The sequence below is a fragment of the Emys orbicularis genome, chromosome 2 (assembly GCF_028017835.1).
Source record: "Emys orbicularis isolate rEmyOrb1 chromosome 2, rEmyOrb1.hap1, whole genome shotgun sequence".
Lineage (NCBI taxonomy): Eukaryota > Metazoa > Chordata > Testudines > Emydidae > Emys > Emys orbicularis.
Window position 1 is genome coordinate 213,550,622 of NC_088684.1, and position 23,501 is coordinate 213,574,122.

Consider the following 23,501-nt stretch of genomic DNA (forward strand, 5'->3'; position numbering starts at 1 on the left):
TTACTGGCACGCAAAACCTTAAATTAGAGTGAATAAATGAAGACTCGGCACAGCAGTTCTGAAAGGTGTATATGTATATATGTGTGTGTGTGTGTGTGTGTGTGTGTGTGTGTGTGTGTGTGTGTGTGTGTATATATATATATATATATACACACATACACACCTCTACCCCGATATAACGCTGTCCTCGGGAGCCAAAAAATCTTACCGCGTTATAGGTGAAACCGTGTTATATCAAACTTGCTTTGATCTGCCGGAGTGCGCAGCCCCGCCCCCCCGGAGCACTGCTTTACCGCATTATATCCGAATTCGTGTTATATCGGGTCACGTTATATCGGGGTAGAGGTGTATATAGTAAAACTTCAGTAATCTAGCTGAGTATACTCTTTTGCTCTAAGTCGGACACCTAAAATAATTTTATTTATTGAGAGTATTTTTCTCTCTTAGATGCCTAGAATTATATCCTGAAATCTAGAATTGTGTAGGTTATAGTACAATAAACTTCATTTGATACTGCTTTAATAGAAGCAAAGGCACCAGTGCAACCATCTTTCATTAGAGAGTTATATAACACAGTTGATTGATTTCCATTAAAAGAAATATGGCTTAATTTATGTGCTACTAACTTTGTGGATGCAAAAGATTGTAATGCTGCACAACTACACCTCTACCTCGATATAATGCTGTCCTTGGGAGCCAAAAAATCTTACTGCGTTATAGGTGAAACCGCATTATATTAAACTTGCTTTGATCCACCGGAGTGCGCAGCCTTGCCCCCCCGGAGCACTGCTTTACCGCGTTATATCCAAATTCGTGTTATATCAGGTCGCGTTACATCGAGGTAGAGGTGTACCAAGTTCTCTGTTACAATTGTATATTTAAAAAAGTGAATTTGATTACAAGATATTTACATCAAATATATGGTGCTTTGGTCTCAGAATGATAAATTTATTTTTACTTCCACAGAAAGTACTTGACACCGAGTGTCATCTGTCATTTTGTCATAAACAGTGATCTTCTTACTAGCTTTGCATTTTTGTTTGTCTTAGGAACTGGTTTTCTACAGAATATATCATTAGTTAATTTTGTTGTGAATAAAGTACATCTTCTTGGTGTTTATTAATTGTGCTCCAAGCATGCTTTAAAAAAACTAATTAGATAGAGGGTGACAGGCTATCAGATGAACATGTATCTTGTTGATGTATTAGTAATGCTTATCTGAAAACTTGAAGTCCCCCTAAGAATATATTTCAAAATTGCTTTTCAATAGCATTGCCGTATGACCTCATTTTTCTGTTTTGGTTACTTAATTTTTTTAAAGGAGCTTACATTTATACTTTCCAACATTGTATTTAAATATATCAGCCTATATTTTAGGCTTTGCATTGTATCCTAAAGTCCAGCAGACCCTTGAGGAAAGTCAGTTCCAGAGTCAAGAGACCCCCACTAAGAATTCCCAGCTACTAACCACATGATGTTTACATCTAGGCCTTCAAATGCTCTACCTTATCTCAAATGCTGTGATGATAATATGTGGAAAGAGAGGTTGTATCTCTGATAGTGGGGACCCAAGCCATCCAGGGCTTTAATGGATAAGAGACAACAACTTGAATTGTACCCAGAAGTTGAATAGGAAGGAACTATTTTAAGAAAAGCAGTAACATATTCCTTGTGACTGTTACTAGCTTACAGTCAACCAGTTGCATTCAGCACCATCTGTAACATCTGAGTGGTCATCAAGAATATCCCAAAGTAGGACATATTGCCATTATTGTGGTAATAGCAGACCTGAGAGAGAAGGTCACAGATGTCTATTCAGAGGAGGTAGCTGAGATTAAGTTGCTCTTGGCCCCCAGAACTAGCTGGGATTCCAGAGGAAGACTGTGGTCTTAGAGCAGGGGTTCTCAGATTGGGGGGTGGGACCCCTCAGGGGGTCATGAGGTTATTACATGGGGGGTTGCAAGCTGTCAGCCTCCACCCCAAACCCCACTTTATAATGGTGTTAAATATATTTTAAAGTGTTTTTAATTTATGAGGGGGGTCGCACTCAGAGGCTTGCTATGTAAAAGGAGTCACCAGAACAAAAGTTTGAGAACCACTGTCTTAGAGCATCAAGTTGCAAATTGCATGGCTAAACCCTGTATTTAATGGGGTCTGAAGTCCTCTTCACCATATTCTTGAAATCCTTTCCCTGCTTCTAACCCACTGTCATTATTTCAGATTTGTACAAATTAAGATTCAGCTAGTTTACTCTTATGCAAATCCTAATGCTAGGAAGCAAGCAAAAACTGACCCCGCATCATCTATTTCTGGTAGAAAGAAGAAATGTTGCTGCATGTCATCTGTATACTAATGACACTAGCCAGAGTTTCAGAAATAATTCCCATTTGAGCACACATTCAACCCACTGTTTTTTGAACATCCCAATTGAGATTTAAAATATTTTCTTTGTATTTATATTTGGCACAGATTTGACACCGCCCTTGTCACAAGCTCATAATGTTCCTGTACTAGTTTCTAGTTGTCAAGCTAATTATTACTGATCACACCACAATTTTTCATACCTTTCAGATTGATTACAGCATATTTTTAAGGACAGTACTGTAGAGACAAAACATTTTTCTCGTGATCAAGAACACCTTGAATTTAGCAATATAGAGTCAGAATATTCTGTCACTTCACTGAAACAATCTGTCAACAATGAGCCTCACTGAGAATCATGAAACTATATATGTAAATATGGGTGTCCTTCATGTATTATATATTAACTAGGACTGTCAATTAATCGCAGTTAACTCACGCATTTAACTAAAAAAAAAATTAGTCGCGATTAATCGCGGTTTTAATTGCACTGTTAAACAATAGACTACCAATTTTAACATATTAAATATTTTGGATGGTTTTGTACATTTTCAAATATATTGATTTCAATTACAACACAGAATACAAAGTGTACAGTGCTCACTTTATATTATTTTTATTACAAATATTTGCATTGTAAAAATGATAAACAAAAGAAAGTGTTTTTCAATTCACCTCATACAAGTACCTACTTCTGATGGCATTCTGCTCCAAAAAATTAAAAATGCTGTGCACAATATTTTGCAGCCACTGGCTGCACGAAGGTGGAAGATCACCCTGCACCCCCCCCCCCCAACTCAAGGACATGGACTCAGCAGTGAGGCTTCACCCGACCCTGACACAGCACAAGGCCTGGGCCTGTCCCAGAAACACCCTGGGGCCCTGCCCCTCTGCTCCAGGTGCGCAAGATGTGGGGCAGGCAGGCTCAACCAGGCAGGATACAAGTGTGGAGGGGCTCAGTGTGGGGGGATCCAGGAGTGGGGTGAGAGGATTCTGTGTGGGACAATCTGGGTGCAGGCAGCTCAGTGGGGGGTCTAGGTATGGGGGGATCTGGATGCACAGAGGCTCCTTAGGGAGGTTCCAGGTGCAGGGGCAATGGAACTCTGTGGGGGCTTCCAGGTGAAGGTGGTCGGGACTCAGCAGACGGGTCTGGGTGCTGGGAGAGTGGGGCTTGGTGCGGTGGTGGTCTGGGTGCAGCTAGTTGGGGGTCACTGGTGTTGGGGTCTGGATGTGGGGGCTCAGTGTGGGGATTTGCATGCAGGGAGCTCAGTGAACAGTGGTCTGGGTGCAGGGGTGGGGGTCTGGAGGCAGAGGGTCTGAGTACAGGGGGGCTTCAGATGCAGGGGTTGAGGTTCAGTGGGGTGGGGTTTGGGTATGGAGAGCTAGGGGGGTTCTGGATGTACTGGGTGAGGCTTGGCGTGGGTGTCTGGGTATGGGAGGTCTGGATACACAGGGGTTGGGTGAATGGGGGAGCAGCTCCCCATACAGTGACCCCTCCCCCCACAGCTGAGGAGTGATGGGGGCAGGAAGCAGGGGAGGATGATGAGCTTCCTGCAGCTGGGGGAGGTTTTTGGGGGTGGGTCTGACACAGCCGCAGCCATTCCTTGCAGAGGAAAAGGAAGTCCCGTCCTTTCCTGCCTCCAGCCCAGCCGGGACTAGCAGCTGATCCCATCTCAGGGTAGGAGCCACTGGCTGGGGTGTCCCCAGGCCTGCGGTGATTTATCTCTCCGCCAGCTGCTCTCGGTGTCTGAAACGTTGTATCTGTGCTGCTAGGGAGTGATGTGTGACTGCTCTTGCAGCTTCCCTTTGCTTCCCTGTCAGAAAGTCATTTTTCTGCAGGGAAGCAAAGAAAACTGTGGGGAACATGAATTCTGCACACGTGCAGTGGTGCAGAATTCCCCCCAGGAGTAAAGTACCATAATGCAATCTCTTTATCGTGAAAGCACAACTAAAAGTGTAGATTTTTTTTTTGTTACATAACTACACTCAAAAACAAAATAATGCAGAACTTTAGAGCCTGCAAGTCCACTTGGTCCTACTTCTTGTTCAGCCAATCGCTAAGAGAAACAAGTTTGTTTACATTTACGGGAGATAATGCTGCCCGCTTCTTATTTACAATGTCATCTGAAAGTGAGAACAGACGTTCACATGGCATTTTTGTAGCCAGCGTTGTAAGGTATTTACGTGCCAGATATCCTAAACTTTCGTATGCCCCTTCATGTTTTGGCCACCATTCCAGAGGACATGCTTCCATGCTGATGACGCCCAGTAAAAAAATAATGCGTTAATTAAATTTGTGACTGAACTCCTTGGGGGAGAATTGTATGTCTCCTGCTCTGTGTTTTACTCGCATTCTGCCATATATTTCATGTTATAGCAGTCTCAGATAATGACCCAGAATGTTCTTTGTTTTAAGAACACTTTCACTGTAAATTTGACAAAACGCGAAGAGAAGGTACCAATGTGAGATTTCTAAAGATAGCTACAGCACTCGACCCAAGATTTAAGAATCTGAAGTGCTTTCCAAAATCTGAGAGGGACGAGGTGTGGAGCATGCTTTCAGAAGTCTTAAAAGAGCAACACTCCAATGCGAAAACTACAGAACCCGAACCACCAAAAAAGAAAATCAACTGGTGGCATCTGACCCAGATGATGAAAATGAACATGCACTGCTTTGGATCATTATCGAGCGGAACCCATCAGCAGCATGGACGCATGTCCTCTGGAATATTGGTTGAAGCATGAAGGGACATATGAATCTTTAGCGCATCTGGCACAGTGCCATGCGAACACCTGTTCTCACTTTCAGATGACATTGTAAACAAGAAGCAGGCAGCATTATCTCCTGCAAATGTAAACAAACTTGTTTGTCTGAGCGATTGGCTGACCAAGCAATAGGACTGAGTGGACTTGTAGGCTCTAAAGTTGTACATTGTTTTATTTTTGAATGCAGTTATTTTTGGTACATAATTCTACATTTGTTAGTTCAACTTTCATAATAAAGATATTGCATTACAGTACTTGTATTAAGTAAATTGAAAAATACTATTTCTTTTATTTTTACAGTGCAAATATTTATAATAAAAAATAAAGTGAGCACTGTACACTTTGTATTCCATGTTGTAACTGAAATCAATATATTTGAAAATGCGGAAAACATCCAAAAATATTTATATAAATGGGAGTCTATTATTGTTTAACAGCATGATTAATCGCAATTAATTTTTTTTATCGCTTGACAACCATAATATTAACCTTAATATTACATTGATGAAAAATCTTGCCCCCTGGTGTATTTAGTCACAAAATAACAAAAGAATCTCTTGGCTTTCTGTGGCACCTCAAACTAAAGCTAAATAGAATGAGAATAGTCTGTATGAGAAATGTAATGCAATGAAAATATACATCAGTTCTGAATATGAGGTGATTAGAGGTTGGTAATGTTCTAATCCAAATCTAAAAGTTCAGGGATATCCAGGTTTTTTTATTCCAACTCATTTATGACAAAATGGCACATGTGAAGTTCAGATCTGAGGTTTTAGTGCAGGTAATATCCTCTTAAACAACCTTTGTAAGAGGTCATGTTACTGTAATTGTCACTGCTGTAATCATTAAGTTAAATTTTAAAGGAATTGGATAATATTTCCCATTACATTTTGCAAGGAAATAGTCTACTGTTAAACTTGAAATAAGAAAATGTATTGGAAGATGTTTTATTTGTTGTTTAATTTTATTTGTATTACAGGAGCACCAGGACAGTGTGCTGGGTAATACCATGCAGAGTGTAATTGCATTATTGAATAATCTGGTTGCCCACAAAAATACAAACATGACTTTACTTTATGAACAAGGTATGTGTTTCTTATATTTGGCATCCTCCTCACTGCAAATATTTGCCTACTTGTGTATCATAGAATGAGCTTTTCTACTCAGTGTGCTTAATTATGTACTGTAGCTGGCGGTTCCTAAGGAGTGACTAAGTGAAAGCTAAATTGTACCTTTAAGGCACAATTTTGTGTAAGGATGGTACAGAGCCCAGGGCACATGAACTTTGATTGTAACTGGTCCTTGCATGCCTGGAGCATGCAGAAAGAAGGGAGGCTCCTTGTATTCTCCCTACCTTCCTATTCACACCTGTGAAAGGGCCAGTCACTCTATGACTGTAAACTTCTTTCTTACTAATTAATGCCCCAGTCCTACATTGTGATCTGTATGGGCAGTCTGATGCACCCAGAAGGAACCCCATTGACTTCAGTGGTTCTAAATATGAAAATCATTACACATCTAAATAAAAGGCAGATTCAGTAATAAAATATATTGAAATAGAGAATTTGGCTTCAGTTTACAAGATGTAGTGAGAAATTTCTGTTGTTGAAATGAGAATACATTTGTTTGAAAGTTTATCTATAAATTTGTAACCGAATTTTGCTAGCATAGACCATTTTTAATTACTTATTAACAATAGTACCTAGTAATAGTTGGCTGTGTGAGTAAGGCAACATTGACAAGCCAACAAGATAAAATCTGCAACACTGCACCTGAATAGTTGTTTCTTGTGTTATCATAATTCTGTGAATTTGACTGTAAACTGTTTGAGGCAAGTTCTTTCTTGTGTGTTGTATAGCGTTTCAGACATATACAGACTGCTATATGAATAATAATGATATATTAGAACTTCAGACAGAAGTTATGGGTTTACAGGCTGGATGCAGAAATTACTGGCTGAGGTTCTAAGGACCTATATTGTACAGGAGCTCAGATGGTTTCAAAATGGCCCCTCTTGACCTTAAAAATTTAGGAGTAATTAAAATATTAAAATCCCGGTGCTAATAGTATTTTTATCAGTTTAGGACATGTACTTAATTGAAATGTTGCATGTAAACAGATTACTCGTAATACAGAGAAAGCCCTTCTGTTTCGTTTAATTTTAAAATTAATTGCATTAACACTTTAAATCTGGCTACTCGCTAGTGCATATGCACTGATCTTTTCATAAGTTTTAATACAACTTTTTGTGTTAACAATATTACAGCCTAAATTATGGAATCACATAAATTATAATTCACAACACCTGCAAAATATTTTTAAATGCCCTCCACACCATATGTATTTCCTCATTAGACTCAAAAAAGGCACCCTAATTTCTTGTTAAACATTGTTGATTTCCACATACCTAAGTACGAAATCATCTAAGTAGGTATGTACGGATCAGAAAACCTATGTATGAGCTGTTTAACATTTGTTTTTGTTTTTTTGTTGTTTTTTGATTAGTCATATGTACTTTGTAATTCTTTGAAAGACTTTGTCTTTAAAAAAACCCCAAAATAATACATTTAAATTACGTTAGGACTCCCCAGCAAGCATCATGCCCCTGCCTGTCTCCGTGTAGTCTGCTGGGTCTCACTCTCATTTACTTTTCACATTACTTGGCAATGTGCTAGTTCTTTCCCACCTCTAATCTACTTTGTGTCTCATCGCTCAGGGTAGTTCGTGGCTTGAGGAATTGGGCTAGAAATGTTATTGAAGGCAGATGTGACATGGAGAGGACAAGCTTGGAGAAGGGAGAGTCCCAATAGGGATTGGATATGACACTAGTTGGGGCTCACTGCATTTCAGTGCCCTTACCTGGATGTACTTCACAGCAGCCAGAAACCATTTCTCTGTCTTAGCCAGTTCCTAAGGGTGCTGAGACTATCTTCAGGGTACTAAATACCTGAAGCGTAGCCAGTGTCTTATTGATTGAGGGCCTAATCCTAAAGTTCACAACTTCTGAGACCCAAGTCTATAAGATAATTACAGAAATACTGATCTGGTAATGATGGACCTGAAAGTTCTACTGTCCAAGTGAAGGTGGGAAGAAAGCTGTCCTAAAGCAAAACAGAGGACTTGGTTACCTTTTCTCATTTCCCACTGTGACCAGGGTCCCGAGAGAGCCAGCTGAGGTCACTCAATTAGGGTGAACTGCAAAGAATGGGGCAGACAATCCCCAAAGCTGGTGGATATTTTAATACTTAGATTTAACAAGCCAGCACAAAACAGCTTCTTTATTACCTCACTGGTTACCCAGAAGCCAACGACACAGTTCCCTTAAAGTAACCCAGCCTCAGGCCTCCACCCAGATACCCAAGTCAAGAATGATGAAGATTACTGAAAATCTTATTTCGTCATATTAAAAAAAAAAAGGTTCTACCAATCCCAAAGGATCGGACACATTACCTCCCAGGTTAATGAACATTCCAGATTTTACCCAAAACCACACTTACAGCCAATTCTTATTAACTAATCTAAAATTTATTAAAAAAGAAAAGAGTATGGTTAAAAGATAAGTATACGTGACAGACCCAGACCAGTGGGGTACAGGAGTCTGGTAGAGGGCAAATATACTGGTCACTGGATGAGTAGTTCTTCTTCGAGTGATTGTTCATGTCCATTCCAAGCAGGTGTGTGCGCGCCGCGTGCACGCCAGCCGGAAGATTTTACTATAACAGCGTCCGTAGGGTCGGCTTTGGCGCCCCCTGGAGTGGCGCCTTCATGGCGGTGTATATAGGGGCCAGCCGACCCCCCACCCCCTCAGTTCCTTCTTACCGCCGGTGACGGCTAGCTGGAACTTCGCTTGCTCTTCAGCAATCGTAGCAGTGTTCAATCGTTGTTGTAAATAGTTAGTTTGTTGTTAGCTTAGTTAGTGTTAGCTGGGCGGTTTTCCCCAAGTTTTCGTCGCCCCACTGGGGCATGCCCGGGTCCCCAGGGTTCAAACTCTGCTGGGACTGCGGGAAATTCATGCCGAAGAGTGACCCGTACTCTTCGTGCTTGAGGTGCCTAGGGGAGAGCCACCAAAGAGACAGGTGCAGTATCTGCAGGGCTTTTCGCCCCAGGACTCTCAAAGATAGAGAACAGAGACTTAAAGTCCTCCTAATGGAGGCGGCCCTGAGGCTGCAATGAGATCCCGGACCTACTGAGACGGCACCGAGCACTTCATCCTCGGTGCGCAGTGCTCCGGCACCGGAGATAAGTCGTGAGGCCAAGGCCACCAAACCCTGGCACCGCAGAGAGTCGGCGCACAAGAAACCATCCTCGATGAGACACCGTTCCCCATTGCCCGTGCCGGTTAAAAAGAACAGGCCGGTGAGGGATCGTTCTCCACACCAGGACGCTAAAGGGCCGGTGCCGTCCACATCTACTACAGGACAATTTGCACCGCAGACCCATCCGGCCATCCCGTTGACTCCCGCCCCTGAGAGGGTACGGTCGAGTCCGGAAAAGCCTAGATCCCCGGACATGATGGAGGAAGTGCGCCTCCCATCGACGCCGGAGGCGTTCGAGGCCGCCTCAGACCTCTTGAGCCTCCCGGTGCCAGCGTCGCCGCACCAGTGCAGAGAACCTCCGGCTACCGCTCGGCCCCATTATCAATCTAGGGGCAAACCAGCAATGCTCTCGCCGCGCTCCCCACGCCGTGCCACTCTAGCGGCACCGGTGCAGACAGCACCCTCTACGGCGACAGTGGGTACCGCGCCTCCTATGTCCTCCTACTCAGAAACTTCGGACTCGGAGGCAGACTCATACCGCTCTAACAGATCGAGAAGTAGGCGATCATCCTCGCGTACAAGTGCCCAACTGTACCCACCGCAGTGGCAGCAGCAGCAGTGGCATCCGCCCCCTCAGTGGCCTTTTTGGACGCTGTGGGCCTACCACCAGTCAGTGGGTCAGGCGTACGGACCCCGCTCACGAGCCGCGTCTGTGTCTTCGACGTCGGCAGTACCGCCGCTAATGCCACCACCACCGGCACCGCCGTCTGACAGGAGTGTGCCACAAAGGGACACGGCACCGCCTAGCCAGACAACGGCACCGACGGGGACCTTGCTCCCAACACCGCAGGCACCGTCCAGCACGCCTCGTCGCTCGGTGTCGACCCTGGTACCGGCCGCGGTGCCGCATCCCGAGTCTGCACCGGCCGTGCAGCCTGAGTACCGTGTGCCGCAGGCCCTTGTAGAGGGAGAGGGGGTAGATGAAGGCCCTCTTCAAGGGATCTCTTCCTCCTCGTCTCCGGATGAGGCAGTAGCGGGAACTTCAGCGGCACCGGCCCTGGAGGACAATAGGATCCTCCAACAACTGCTTACTCGAGCAGCCCAAAGCCTCTCGATCCAGACTGAGGAGATCGAGGTGGACACGGATTCGGTGATTGATATCCTGACCCCGTCAGGCCCATCCAGGGTAGCTCTACCTCTCATAAAGACCATTACGGACACAACCCGCACCTTGTGGCAAACCCCTGCCTCATTGGCCCCTACGGCCAAAAGGACTGAGAAGCAATATTTCGTTCCAATCAAGGGCTATGAACATCTTTATACACATCCTCCCCCGGACTCCCTAGTGGTTGATGCGGCCAACCAGAGGGAACGCCAAGGCTTTCAAGGGGCTACGCCTAAAAATAGAGAGGCCAAAAAGTTGGACCTGTTCGGGCGCAAGGTGTATTCAACGGGGGGCCTGCAGTTGCACATTGCCAATCAGCAAGCCATAGTGAGCCAGTATGGACACAACACGTGCTCGGCTTTGTCTAGGTTCACGGACCTCCTTCCGCAGGAGTCGCGAACTGAGTTTTCAGCCCTGGTTGAGGAGGGGAGATTGATTACCCGGGCTTCCCTCCAGGCGGCCCTGGCTGCGGCCGATTCAGCTTCACGCACGTTGGCGACTGGCCTGGTCATGAGGCGTGGAGCCTGGCTTCAAGTTTCCGGTCTCCCTCACGAGGTCCAACGAACGATTCAGGACCTCCCTTTCGAAGGGACCACGCTCTTCTCAGAGAAAACTGATAAGAGGCTTCGTAGCCTGAAGGACTCACGGACCACTCTCTGTTCACTAGGCCTTCACACCCCTGTCACTCAGCGTAGGCAGTTTAGGCCACCGCAGGCCCCTCGGCCGTACCAGCCTCAAAATCGAGGGGACGCCTTGCGCAGAAGGCCAAGAACAGGCAGGAGGAGGCAACAACAGCAGCCCTTCGGCCAGTCGTCTGCCCAACCAAGGCCTACACAGGGGCCTAGACCACCATTTTGATGGCTTGGTCGAGGACGACCTCCCAGTCAGAACCCTGGATCCATCCAACCTTACCTTCTCGTCACGTCTGTCCCCCTTTTATCGTGCATGGGCCCGGATCACATTGGACGCTTGGGTGCTTCGCACGGTAAAGGAGGGATATTCTATCCAGTTCTCCTCCCTCCCACCCCACCAGCCCCCCTCCCCATCCCTCTTCAGGGACCCTTCTCACGAGCAACTTCTACTTCAAGAAGTTCAGTCCCTCCTCACATCAGGGGCAGTAGAGGAGGTTCCTCAGGAGCTACGGGGCAAAGGCTTCTATTCTTGATATTTCCTAATACCGAAAGTGAAAGGGGGCCTCAGACCTATTCTGGACTTGCGGCGTCTAAATAAGTTTGTGACGAAGCTCAAGTTCCGCATGGTCTCCCTGTCCTCCATCATTCCTTCCCTGGATCCAGGAGACTGGTATGCCGCCCTCGACTTAAAGGACGCATACTTTCATATTGCGATAATCCCTCAGCACAGGCGTTACCTCAGGTTTCTCGTGGGCAACGCCCATCTACAGTTTACGGTTCTGCCCTTTGGTCTGTCAGCAGCCCCAAGGGTCTTCACGAAGTGCATGGCAGTCGTGGCAGCCTTCCTGCGCAGGCAGGGGATTCAGGTGTTTCCCTACCTGGACGATTGGCTCATCAAGGGCAGGTCCAGGGCACAAGTGGAGGCTCAGGTGGTTTTTGCCAGGCAAACCTTCCTCGCGCTCGGCCTCTTACTCAACGAGGCCAAGTCCACACTATCTCCAACCCAAAAAATCGAATTCATAGGAGCAGTTCTGGACTCGACACACACCAGGGCATATTTCCCAGAGGCCAGATTCCGCACTATATCCAACATTATACTCGGCCTCCAACGTTACCCCACCACCACAGCAAGAAGCTGCCTCAAATTACTAGGGCACATGGCAGCATGTACCTACGTGGTGAGGCACGCCAGACTCAGACTGCGCCCACTCCAGTCTTGGTTGGCAGGGGTTTATCGGCCAGTCAGGGACTCCCTAGAATCGGTGGTGACGTTACCTCAGCCGGTGTTTGACTCCCTTCAATGGTGGCTCGACCCGCGGGTGGTCTGCGCAGGAGTTCCTTTCCTCGACCCCAAGCCCTCCCTCTCCCTGGTAATGGACGCATCAGATTGGGGATGGCGTGCACATCTGGGCGACCTCAGAACCCAAGGCCTTTGGTCACGAGAGGATCTTTCGCTGCACATCAATGTCAGGGAATTACGAGCTGTGCACCTCGCATGCTTAGCCTTCAAATCCCAGCTGGCAGGCAGGTGCGTTTCTGTCCTCACGGACAATACTCCAACGATGTTCTATATCAACAAACAGGGTGGTGCTCGCTCCTCTCCCCTTTGTCGGGAGGCCCTCGCGTTATGGGACTTTTGCGTACAGAATGTAATTCACCTGATGGCATCCTACTTCCCGGGGGCGCACAACGGGCTCGCGGACGCACTCAGCCGCTCGTTCCAGGGTCATGAGTGGTCTATCCGCTGGGATATAGTTCTCTCAATTTTCCGACTCTGGGGTCATCCCCAGGTGGACCTGTTTGCCTCCAGCGAGAACAGGAAGTGTCATCAATTCTGCTCCCTCAGGGGACGCAGTCCGGGGTCCCTAACAGACGCTTTTCTCCTCTCTTGGACAGACGAGCTATTTTACGCCTTTCCCCCGATTCCCATGATTCACAGAGTAATCCTCAAGGCCCGCAGAGATCACGCTCGGCTCATCCTGATAGCGCCTGCATAGCCACGCCAGCACTGGTACACGTCTCTCCTGCACATGTCTATGCGGGTGCCACTCAGGTTGCCCCTACTACCGGACTTGATCACACAGGATCGCGGTCGCCTGCTTCACCCGAACCTAGAGTCGCTCCACCTTACAGCCTGGATGCTCCATGGCTAAACCCCGTGGAGTTGCAATGCTCTCAGCAGGTCAGGCAGGTCCTTCTGGGTAGCAGGAAGCCCTCAACAAGGACCACGTATTTGGCCAAGTGGAAGTGCTTCTCCCTCTGGGCCACACAACGGGGCCAGGCTCCCTTGCTCGGCCCGGTCCCCCTCATATTGGACTATTTGCTACATCTGAGACACCTGGGACTGACTCTCTCGTCGGTTCGAGTACACCTTGCTGCAATCTCGGCGTTCCACCCGGGAGAGGGGGGTACCTCAGTGTTTGCAAACCCACTCGTTTGACGGTTCCTTAAGGGCCTTGACAGACTGTTCCCACACATCCGCCAACCTGTCCCTGCTTGGGACCTCAATTTGGTCCTGTCCGCCCTCACAGGGCCCCCCTTCGAGCTGCTGGCTTCGTGCTCGCTGTTATATCTTTCATATAAGGTCGCGTTCTTGGTGGCTGTCACATCAGCCCAGAGAGTGTCAGAACTCAGAGCTCTAACATCTGAACCCCCATACACCGTCTTCCACAAGGACAAGGTCCAACTCAGGCCACACCCAGCATTCCTGCCTAAGGTGGTTTCCCCATTTCACATGGGTCAAGACATTTTTCTCCCGGTATTTTACCCGAAACCACACTCCTCTGCGAGGGAGCGTAGGCTGCATTCCCTCAACGTTCGCAGGGCTCTCGCTTTCTATATCGAAAGGACAAGATCCTTCAGGAAGTCAACCCAACTTTTCGTTGTTGTGGCCAACAGGATGAAAGGGCTCCCGGTCACGTCACAGCGAATTTCGGTTTGGATCAGAACCTGCATCCGGGAGTGCTACAGTCGGGCCAATGTACCAGCCCCGCCTATCACGGCCCACTCCACAAGAGCGCAGGCCTCTTCCGCTGCGTTCCTGGCCCAGGTCCCAACGCAGGAAATTTGTAGAGCGGCCACCTGGTCCTCAATCCACACCTTTACGGCGCACTACGCCATCACACACCAGGCCAGAGATGATGCTGCCTTTGGCCGCGCAGTCCTCCAGTCTGCAGTGACCTCCGACCCCACCACCTAGCTTCGGGCTTGTGAGTCACCTGCTTGGAATGGACATGAACAATCACTCGAAGAAGAAAAAACGGTTACACACCTTCTCGTAACTGTTGTTCTTCGAGATGTGTTGTTCATGTCCATTCCAATACCCACTCTCTTACCCCTCTGTCGGAGTATCGGCAAGAAGGAATTGAGGGGGTGGGGGGTCAGCTGGCCCCTATATACACCGCCATGAAGGTGCCACTCCAGGGGGCGCCGAAGCCGACCCTACGGACGCTGCTATAGTAAAATCTTCCGGCTGGCATGCACGCGGCGCGCACACACCTGCTTGGAATGGACATGAACAACACATCTCGAAGAACAACAGTTACGAGAAGGTGAGTAACCGTTTTTTTTCTGTTCCTTGAGTGACCAGAGCAGGGGCTGCACTAGAGTAATCAGGAACCTGCTAGAACCAGTTAAGGCAGGCAGGCTAATTAGGAAACCTGGAGCCAATTAAGAAGAAGCTGCTAGAATCAATTAAGGCAGGCTAATCAGGGCACCTGGGTTTTAAAAGGAGCTCACTTCAGTTTGTGGTGCAAGTGTGAGGAGCTGGGAGCAAGAGGCGCAAGGAGCTGAGAGTGAGAGGGTGTGCTGCTGGAGGACTGAGGAGCACAAGTGTTATCAGACACCAGGAGGAAGGTCCTGTGGTGAGAATAAGGAAGGTGTTTGGAGGAGGCCATGGGGAAGTAGCCCAGGGAGTTGTAGCTGTCATGCAGCTGTTACAGGAGGCACTATAGACAGCTGCAGTCCACAGGGCCCTGGGCTGGAACCCAGAGTAGAGGGCAGGCCCGGGTTCCCCCCAAACCTCCCAATTGACCTGGACTGTGGGTTCTTCCAGAGGGGAAGGTCTCTGGGCTGGGTTCCCCAACCCACATGGTGAATCTCTGAGGCAAGAAAATCCGCCAATAAGCGCAGAACCCACCAAGATAGAGGAGGAACTTTGTCACAATACATACAGACATGAGTTCAAATCTTGAGGTTCAGATTCATAGCAGAGATGATGAGCTTTGTAGTTGCAAAGAGTTCTTTCCGAATAATCCATAGGTTATAGTCCAGGGGTCGGCAACCTTTCAGAAGTGGTGTGCCGAGTCTTCATTTATTCACTCTAATTTAAGGTTTCGCATGCCAGTAATACATTTTAACGTTTTTAGATGGTCTCTTTCTCTAAGTCTATAATATATAACTAAACTATTGTTGTATATAAAGTAAATAAGGTTTTAAAAATGTTTAAGAAGCTTCATTTAAAATTAAATTAAAATGCAGAGCCCCCCGGACCGGTGGCCAGGACCCGGGCAGTGTGAGTGCCGCTGAAAATCAGCTCGCATGCTGCCTTCAGCACGCGTGCCATAGGTTGCCTACCCCTGTTAATAGTCCATTGTTTATATTTCAGGGCGGTCCAGTCAGAACTGGGATCTCAGTCCTTGTGGCTTAGGCTTCCCCTGAATGAAACCTCAAGCAGATCTGAGATAAAAAGGATTGGGACCCAAACATCTTTTATACAATTCAGGCCTTCTTTGACAGGTTGGACTCCTTGGGGAACAATAGGCCCTCATTTCCTAAGCATTGTGGTTGATTATTCACACAGACTAATGTAAGGCAATTGCCTGTTTTTCCATCATTCACAGGTGATTTACTATACACTTCAAAAAGAGATGAATACAGCGATAGCCCGTGTTTACAATTCATTTAAATGCCAGGATGTTTTTTTGATCTCTTAATTAACAGAATACAGCATAGACTGGACTGTTGATTACATTGTTGACCACTACCCATATATATGTAAATACACAAAAACACAGACATTATCTTCCCAAATGTCTTTAAGGTTTGAATTTGAGTCATTTATCCTGCAGGAATGCTTAACCCTTTCTGGCCATGCGTCACACCCACAATAACTTTAGAATTCTTTCCTGCTGAATAAAGACACTTTAAAATATGTATGGCGCTATCTCAAGTTCCTGATTTTTGTCATCTTTATACACAGAGCAGGATATGATCTAGTAGTCTGGGAGATAATATTCTGTCTGTGACCTTGGGAAAGTCTCTCTCAATTTCAGTTTTCCCATCTGTAAAATAGGGCCTTTTATAGTTCTTTAAAGATCCTACCTTAGAGGATTCTTATCCCTCGGTTTCAGCTCCCTAGCCAAGACAAGTGGAGCTCCCTATGCTCTTGAAATATTTTGGTCCATGGGGCAGTAGTAGTGGGATAGAGCATAACAGGTAGTTAATTTTCTCTTGCTTCCCCACAGTAGTGTGAGAATTAATAAATTAATGTACTTAAAGTGCTTTGAAAATGAAAAGCTCTATATACACACTGAACATTATATGAGACTCCGACTATGAAGTCAGTCCTGAAAAGTTATACTGCTGATGCTCCCTTTTATGATAAAGTAAATTCATAATTCCAAGGGGATCACTCATAAACATATTATAAATTATGCCCTAAAGTTACCTTTGTTTTGCTTCATTTATCTTGTGTTCAAATGATGCCTCACAGGAAGTTATTGAATTTGTTTTTTTAACAGTTCAAGCACTAGCAACTAACCCCCCCCCTTCCTATTCTGACTATGATTCTCTCTCTTCAGCTGCCAGGAAACCAATATTTTTGAAGGCAGATCATTCATAAATCCTAGTCATTCCCATTAGTTTTGTACTTTTTAGCCTTTGGAATTTACTGTCTTTTTCCTCCCCAGAGGAGTTGTATTAGATTATGAAGATTATAGAGTAGGTTACAGTCTACATGTTACTTTTTCTCCCTTCCTCAATCAATCTTGCGTGATGGGTCTTGCTTCATGATTATTTCTGCAGTTTCATATAGATAACAATGCCTTACATTTTAGCTGCTTTGATTCCAAAATCCTTTTTGTAGACTACCATGAAGTAACGTCTCTCACCTCTGAACTACAGCCTTTTATGTCATGGTACACATCAGATGTGTAATGATGCTCCCCTGTAATGTTTCTAGGTGAAAAAGAGAATAACATTTGTAACTGGATCTGTGAGGGGAATTTTAGAATGGCCCATGCCATCAATTTATAAATGTATGTCCCATTAAAATTAATGGAGAGTTCTGCTTAATAACACTGGTCTACAATTTTTGAGAAGTCGTCTGCTTCAGAGATAAAATGTGCTATTTATTATGTATTTTGATGTGCTGAATTCAAATATGACAATTAAAACAACTGATTGGCTACTATTTCTAAGATATTTAAGTTTTTACATTTTATGTCTATGTATATTGTGTAGATAGTAGAGTTTTAATCATAAATAGTAAATCTAGGTCTTTTAATGTGTTTATGGTTGCTTTACATGATAATATTTCACCTGTCCTGTTTATGTAACACTTTAAAAATCAGCAAAAGGGTTATATAAATAAAATTTATTATGAAACAAAAGGCAAAAAACTATTATGTGCATAGTTTAGTCCTATTCAGTGTCTACTCGGCGCTTCTTGGCTTGTCTCTTGTATTCATTAAATGAAGCATCTCTTGTCACTGTCCAGCAATAGTCTGCAAGCATTGATGGGCTCCATTTGCCCTGATAGCGTTTCTCCATTGTTGCAATGTCCTAGTGAAATCGCTCACCGTGCTCGTCGCTCATTGCTCCGCAGTTCGGTGGGAAAAAATCTAGATGAGAGTGCATAAAATGTATCTTTAGTGACCTGTTGCAACCAAGGCTTTTGTATGCCTTGAGGAGGTTTTCCACCAACAACCTGTAGTTGTCTGCCTTGTTGTTTCCGAGAAAATTTATTGCCACTAACTGGAAGGCTTGCCATGCCGTCTTTTCCTTGCCACGCAGTGCATGGTCAAATGCATCATCTCGAAGAAGTTCACGAATCTGAGGACCAACAAAGACACCTTCCTTTATCTTAGCTTCACTTAACCTTGGAAATTTTCCACGGAGGTACTTGAAAGCTGCTTGTGTTTTGTCAATGGCCTTGACAAAGTTCTTCATCAGACCCAGCTTGATGTGTAAGGGTGGTAACAAAATCTTCCTTGATTCAACAAGTGGGGGATGCTGAACACTTTTCCTCCCAGGCTCCAATGGCTGTCGGAGTGGCCAATCTTTCTTGATGTAGTGGGAATCTCTTGCATGACTATCCCATTCGCTGAGAAAACAGCAGTACTTTGTGTATCCAGTCTGCAGACCAAGCAAGAGAGCAACAACCTTCAAATCGCCACAAAGCTGCCACTGATGTTGGTCATAGTTTATGCACCTCAAAAGTTGTTTCATGTTGTCATAGGTTTCCTTCATTTGGACTGCATGACCAACTGGAATTGATGGCAAAACATTGCCATTCTGCAGTAAAACAGCTTTAAGACTCGTCTTCGATGAATCAATGAACAGTCTCCACTCATCTGGATCGTGAACGATGTTGAGGGCTGCCATCACACCATCGATGTTGTTGCAGGCTACAAGATCACCTTCCATGAAGAAGAATGGGACAAGATCCTTTTGACGGTCACGGAACGTGGAAACCCTAACATCACCTGCCAGGAGATTCCACTGCTGTAGTCTGGAGCCCAACAGCTCTGCCTTACTCTTGGGTAGTTCCAAATCCCTGACCAGGTCATTCAGTTCACCTTGTGTTATGAGGTATGGTTCAGAGGAGGAGGATGGGAGAAAATGTGGGTCCTGTGTCATTGATGGTTCAGGACCAGAAGTTTCATCCTCTTCCTCTTCCTCGTCTGACTCAAGTGAGAATGATTCTGGTGCATCAGGAACCAGCAGTCCTTCTCCGTGGGGTACTGGGCGTATAACTGATGGAATGTTTGGATAATGCACAGTCCACTTTTTCTTCTTTGACACATCTTTCCCAACTGGAGGCACCATGCAGAAGTAACAATTGCTGGTATGATCTGTTGGCTCTCTCCAAATCACTGGCACTGCAAAAGGCATAGATTTCCTTTTCCTGTTCAACCACTGGCGAAGATTTGTTGCACAAGTGTTGCAGCATATGTGTGGGGCCCACCTCTTGTCCTGATCTCCAATTTTGCAGCCAAAATAAAGGTGATAGGCTTTCTTAACCATAGTGGTTATACTGCGCTTTTGTGATGCAAAAGTCACTTCACCACAAACATAGCAGAAGTTATCTGCACTGTTCACACAAGTACGAGGCATCTCTGCTCACTTTGGCTAAACAGAAATGTGTCCCTTTGCAAAATCAAACACTGACAAATAAGAGAGCATGACACTCTATGATTTCTAGAGCTGATATAGGGCAATTTGTTCAGCAGAGTGATGTAAGCTTCGTTATGATTGCATCATCCATGACTTCTAGGAATAACATGATGCAATTCATATCATGTATGATGCAATACCAGCTTCAGATTGCATCATTCATTGTTTTGCCTAAAAAGCAAGTACTGTACAAACCCAGTCATAGATTTATTCATAGATCCAGTCAAAGATGTATTTTAGTCATTTCTGGTTTAAATTGAGATCCCTTCCCTTTATAACTCACTTATCCTCCGCCATTCCCAAGTCAAGGGTCGTATATACTGACCCAATAGCATATCTTGAAAACTAGAGCCAATCAACAATTTTAAGCATCATTTTCGTTCTCAGTGACCCAGAATTAGTAAAGTTTGACTACATTTATTTCAGAAGCATTTTGGCTGTAGAGCAGTGTAATCAGCATGATATGGCCCAGTATAATTACCCAGGCTGGAATTCAGTGAGGACACAGGGACTAACAGAATTACTTCAATCTCTTGTGAAAAGTATAATCAGGTCTCAAATAACCAAAAGTATTTTGATCATGTTTAAGTCTCATCTAAAAGATTGCTACTGTTGGAGGTCTCATAGGATTCTTTCTTTCAGTGTACCAACCATCAGGTGTTTGTCTTTTAAAACTTGAGTTTATAAGCCTACTCTCTGCCAAAGTATATACAAATCTCAAGGCAGAACAAGGTGAAAAATGTCACTTGACAACTCATACAAAAAAGGAAGTTGAGAAGGAGAATATTCTTAATCTTTAAAAAGGCTCTTAATGGATTAATGATTCTTCTTCATATCTGATCATTAACTTTAACTCTTGGTGATCAGATCTTGAAACCAATATCTTGTGATAATGCCATCTCAGATACACGTAGTAACTTTTTTCTCTGACAGTATTTTACAGTTGTCACCATTTTAAAAGGTCGACATTTCACAACATGCACCACATAATTATCACAATGATACTCTGTTCTAGATATTAGAAAAAACTGTAGTATCTGATTACTGTTTGCAAATCTTGACCATTGTAGGCATACAGTAGATACTCACCTGCTTCTGTACTCTGAAGGCTGCTGGAACCCAATATATTGACTAGAATTTCAGTTTCAATAATAAACTGAGGGTGAAATAAAGAACTGCTTTACCTACGGTAAGTGGGTTACATTAGTGTGCAAGACTGTCATATTTTGCGGAACATTTCACCCTCAGTTTATTATTTCTAGCACCTTTGTTTCCCTTCTCATTTATTTACAGAATATTTTATGTGAATTAGAGGTTGTCAGGAGCATTTAATTGTCATCATTGTAGCAGCATTTCTGCCCATTGTGGAACTTGTTCTTGTCTTTTGGGACACATTTAAAGGCAAGGAAATACTTCATTATAACTGTCACATCAGCTGGCATGTCTTTTATAGAAAGAAATTGGACACATTTTACTAAAGGCCGAAATGTGTTTGTAAGGTTTCATTCTGTAGTTTCGCTTCTCAAAGATGAACAAATCAGATTATTGCAGAGTAGACTGACGGACTAGAAAAAGACAGTTTTTGGTAGCCTTTATGTATATATCAGATCATTCATATTTGTATAAACTGATTTTTCAGGGAGGGCATAGAGGAGTAATTTGCAAGATTTCTATTTAATTGAATCAGTCCAGTAGGTGGTTTACAGTCCAATTTTGGATATGTCCAGAGCTACTAATTTGTTTACTCTATCTTTAGCTTCTTTGGCAGGACAGTACTCCATTAACAGTTAGGGTTGCCAACTTTCTACTCGCACAAAACTGAACACCCTTGCCCTGCCCCCCCACCCTTCCCCTTCTCTGAAGTCCCGTCCCTTTTCCGAGGCCCCACCCCCGCTCACTCCATCCCCCCTCCCCACTGCTCACTCTCCCTACCCTCACTCACTCACTCATTTTCATCGGGCTGGGGCAAGGGGCTGGGGTGCAGAGGGTGCTCCGGGCTGGGATCGAGGGGTTCGGAGGGTGGAAGGGGGATCAGGACTGGGGCAGGGGGTTGGGGCATGGGAGGGGACCAGGGGTGCAGGCTCTGGGCAGCGCTTACCTCAAGCCGCTCCCAGAAGCAGCAGCATGTCCTGTTCTGGCTCCTACGTGGAGGCGCGGCCAGGCGGCTCTGCACGCTGCCCCATCCCAGCCAATGGGAGCTGCGGGGGTGGCACCTGCGGACGGGGCAGCGCGCAGAGCCCCCTGGCTGCCTTTAGGCGTAGGAGCTGGAGGAGGGACATGCTGCTGCTTCCGAGAGTCACGCGGAGCCACAGCAGGTAGGGAGCCTGCCTTAGCCCCGCTGCGCCGTGGACCAGGATTTTCATGGCCCGGTCAGTGGTGCTGACCGGAGCCACCAGGGTCCCTTTTCGACTGAGCATTCCGATCAAAAACTGGACACCTGACAACCCTATTAACAGTTTATCAAAATGTTTCAGATTTTTCTACCAAATGTTCACTCCTCTGCTGAAGTTAACAACATTGGGAATATGAGGAGAGTTTAATCTGATGCAAAAAAGATATTTACATGTAAACTGTATCTTCAGAAAGTATTTATTGTCAACTGTTAGGGCATGGGTGGCCTACCTAGTGGGTGGAGCAGGACCTTGCCTCGTGCTTGTGGTGGCAGTTCGGGGAATGATAAGCGTAGCTCTGGGGATCAGGGACCAGTCCAAAGGTGAAGCCTGAGTCAGGATCGAATGGCCAAGTTGAAGGTCAGAGTCAAAAGTCCAAGTCTAAGCTGGAGTCATAGTCAGAGATGTAGCCAAGAGTCAGAGCCGGGAGTCAGAAAACAGAATGAAGCAGGGGGGCTGGAGCTGGTGCTGGGAGCAAGGGATGAGCAGGGCTTGGAGCAAGGACTGGAAGCTGGCTGGATCAGGAAGTTGAAATGAGAGCAGGGTAAGTGCAGTTGTGGGTGTGGTACACGGTTTCCCCTGCCAAATCAGGTAGCGCAACCATTTGGAGGGAGCTCATTGGGCCCTGCTGAGCTTGCTGGGTTCCTTAGGGACCAGGACAGGAGCCAGCCGTGCCCCTCACATTTACCACTATATGGTGGAATTAGGGCTGTCAAATAATTTTAAAGAATAATTGCAATTAATCGCAAGATTAAAAAATATAGTCGCAATTAATCGCAGTTTTAATCACACTGTTAAACAATAATAGAATACCAATTTAAATTTATTATAAATATTTTTGGATGTTTTTCTAAATTTTCAAATATATTGATTTCAATTACAACACCGAATACTAAGTGTACATATATTTGCACTGTAAAAAGATAAACAAAAGAAATAGTATTTTTCAGTTCACCTCAGACAAGTCTTGTAGTGCAATCTCTTTATCATGAAAATGCAGCTTACAAATGTAGAATAATTTTAACATAACTGCACTCAAAAACAAAACAATGTAAAACTATAAAGTCTACAAGTCAAAACGTGAAGGGGCATACAAATGTTTAGCATATCTGGCACAAATTCTTTGCAACATCGGCAACAACAGTGTACACTTTGTATTCTGTGTTGTAACTGAAATCAACATACACCTCTACCTCGATATAACGCTGTCCTCGGGAGCCAAAAAATCTTACCGCGTTATAGGTGAAACCGCGTTATATCAAACTTGTTTTGATCCACCGGAGTGCGCCGCCCCGCCCCCCTCCCCTCCCCTGGAGCACTGCTTTACCGCGTTATATCCGAATTCATGTTATATCGGGTCGCATTATATCGGGGTAGAGGTGTATTTGAAAATATAGAAAAACATCCTAAATATTTATAATAAATTTAAATTGGTATTCTGTTATTGTTTAACAGTGGGATTAAAACTGTGATTAATAACGACTGTTTTTTTTAATCCATTTAATTTGTTTTGCATTAATCGCGTGCATTAACT

The 23,501-nt window shown here is 45.1% G+C and overlaps 1 protein-coding gene across 1 annotated transcript in view; it reads left to right on the forward strand.

Moving 5' to 3' along the window:
- The window catches only part of ULK4 (unc-51 like kinase 4), a 426,845-nt gene that overhangs the window by 258,771 nt on the left and 144,573 nt on the right, over window positions 1–23,501 (forward strand). The window contains exon 31 of the mRNA XM_065398954.1: window positions 6,107–6,212. Coding sequence (XP_065255026.1) covers window positions 6,107–6,212 — 106 coding nt within the window. The remainder of the gene's footprint in view (window positions 1–6,106; window positions 6,213–23,501) is intronic.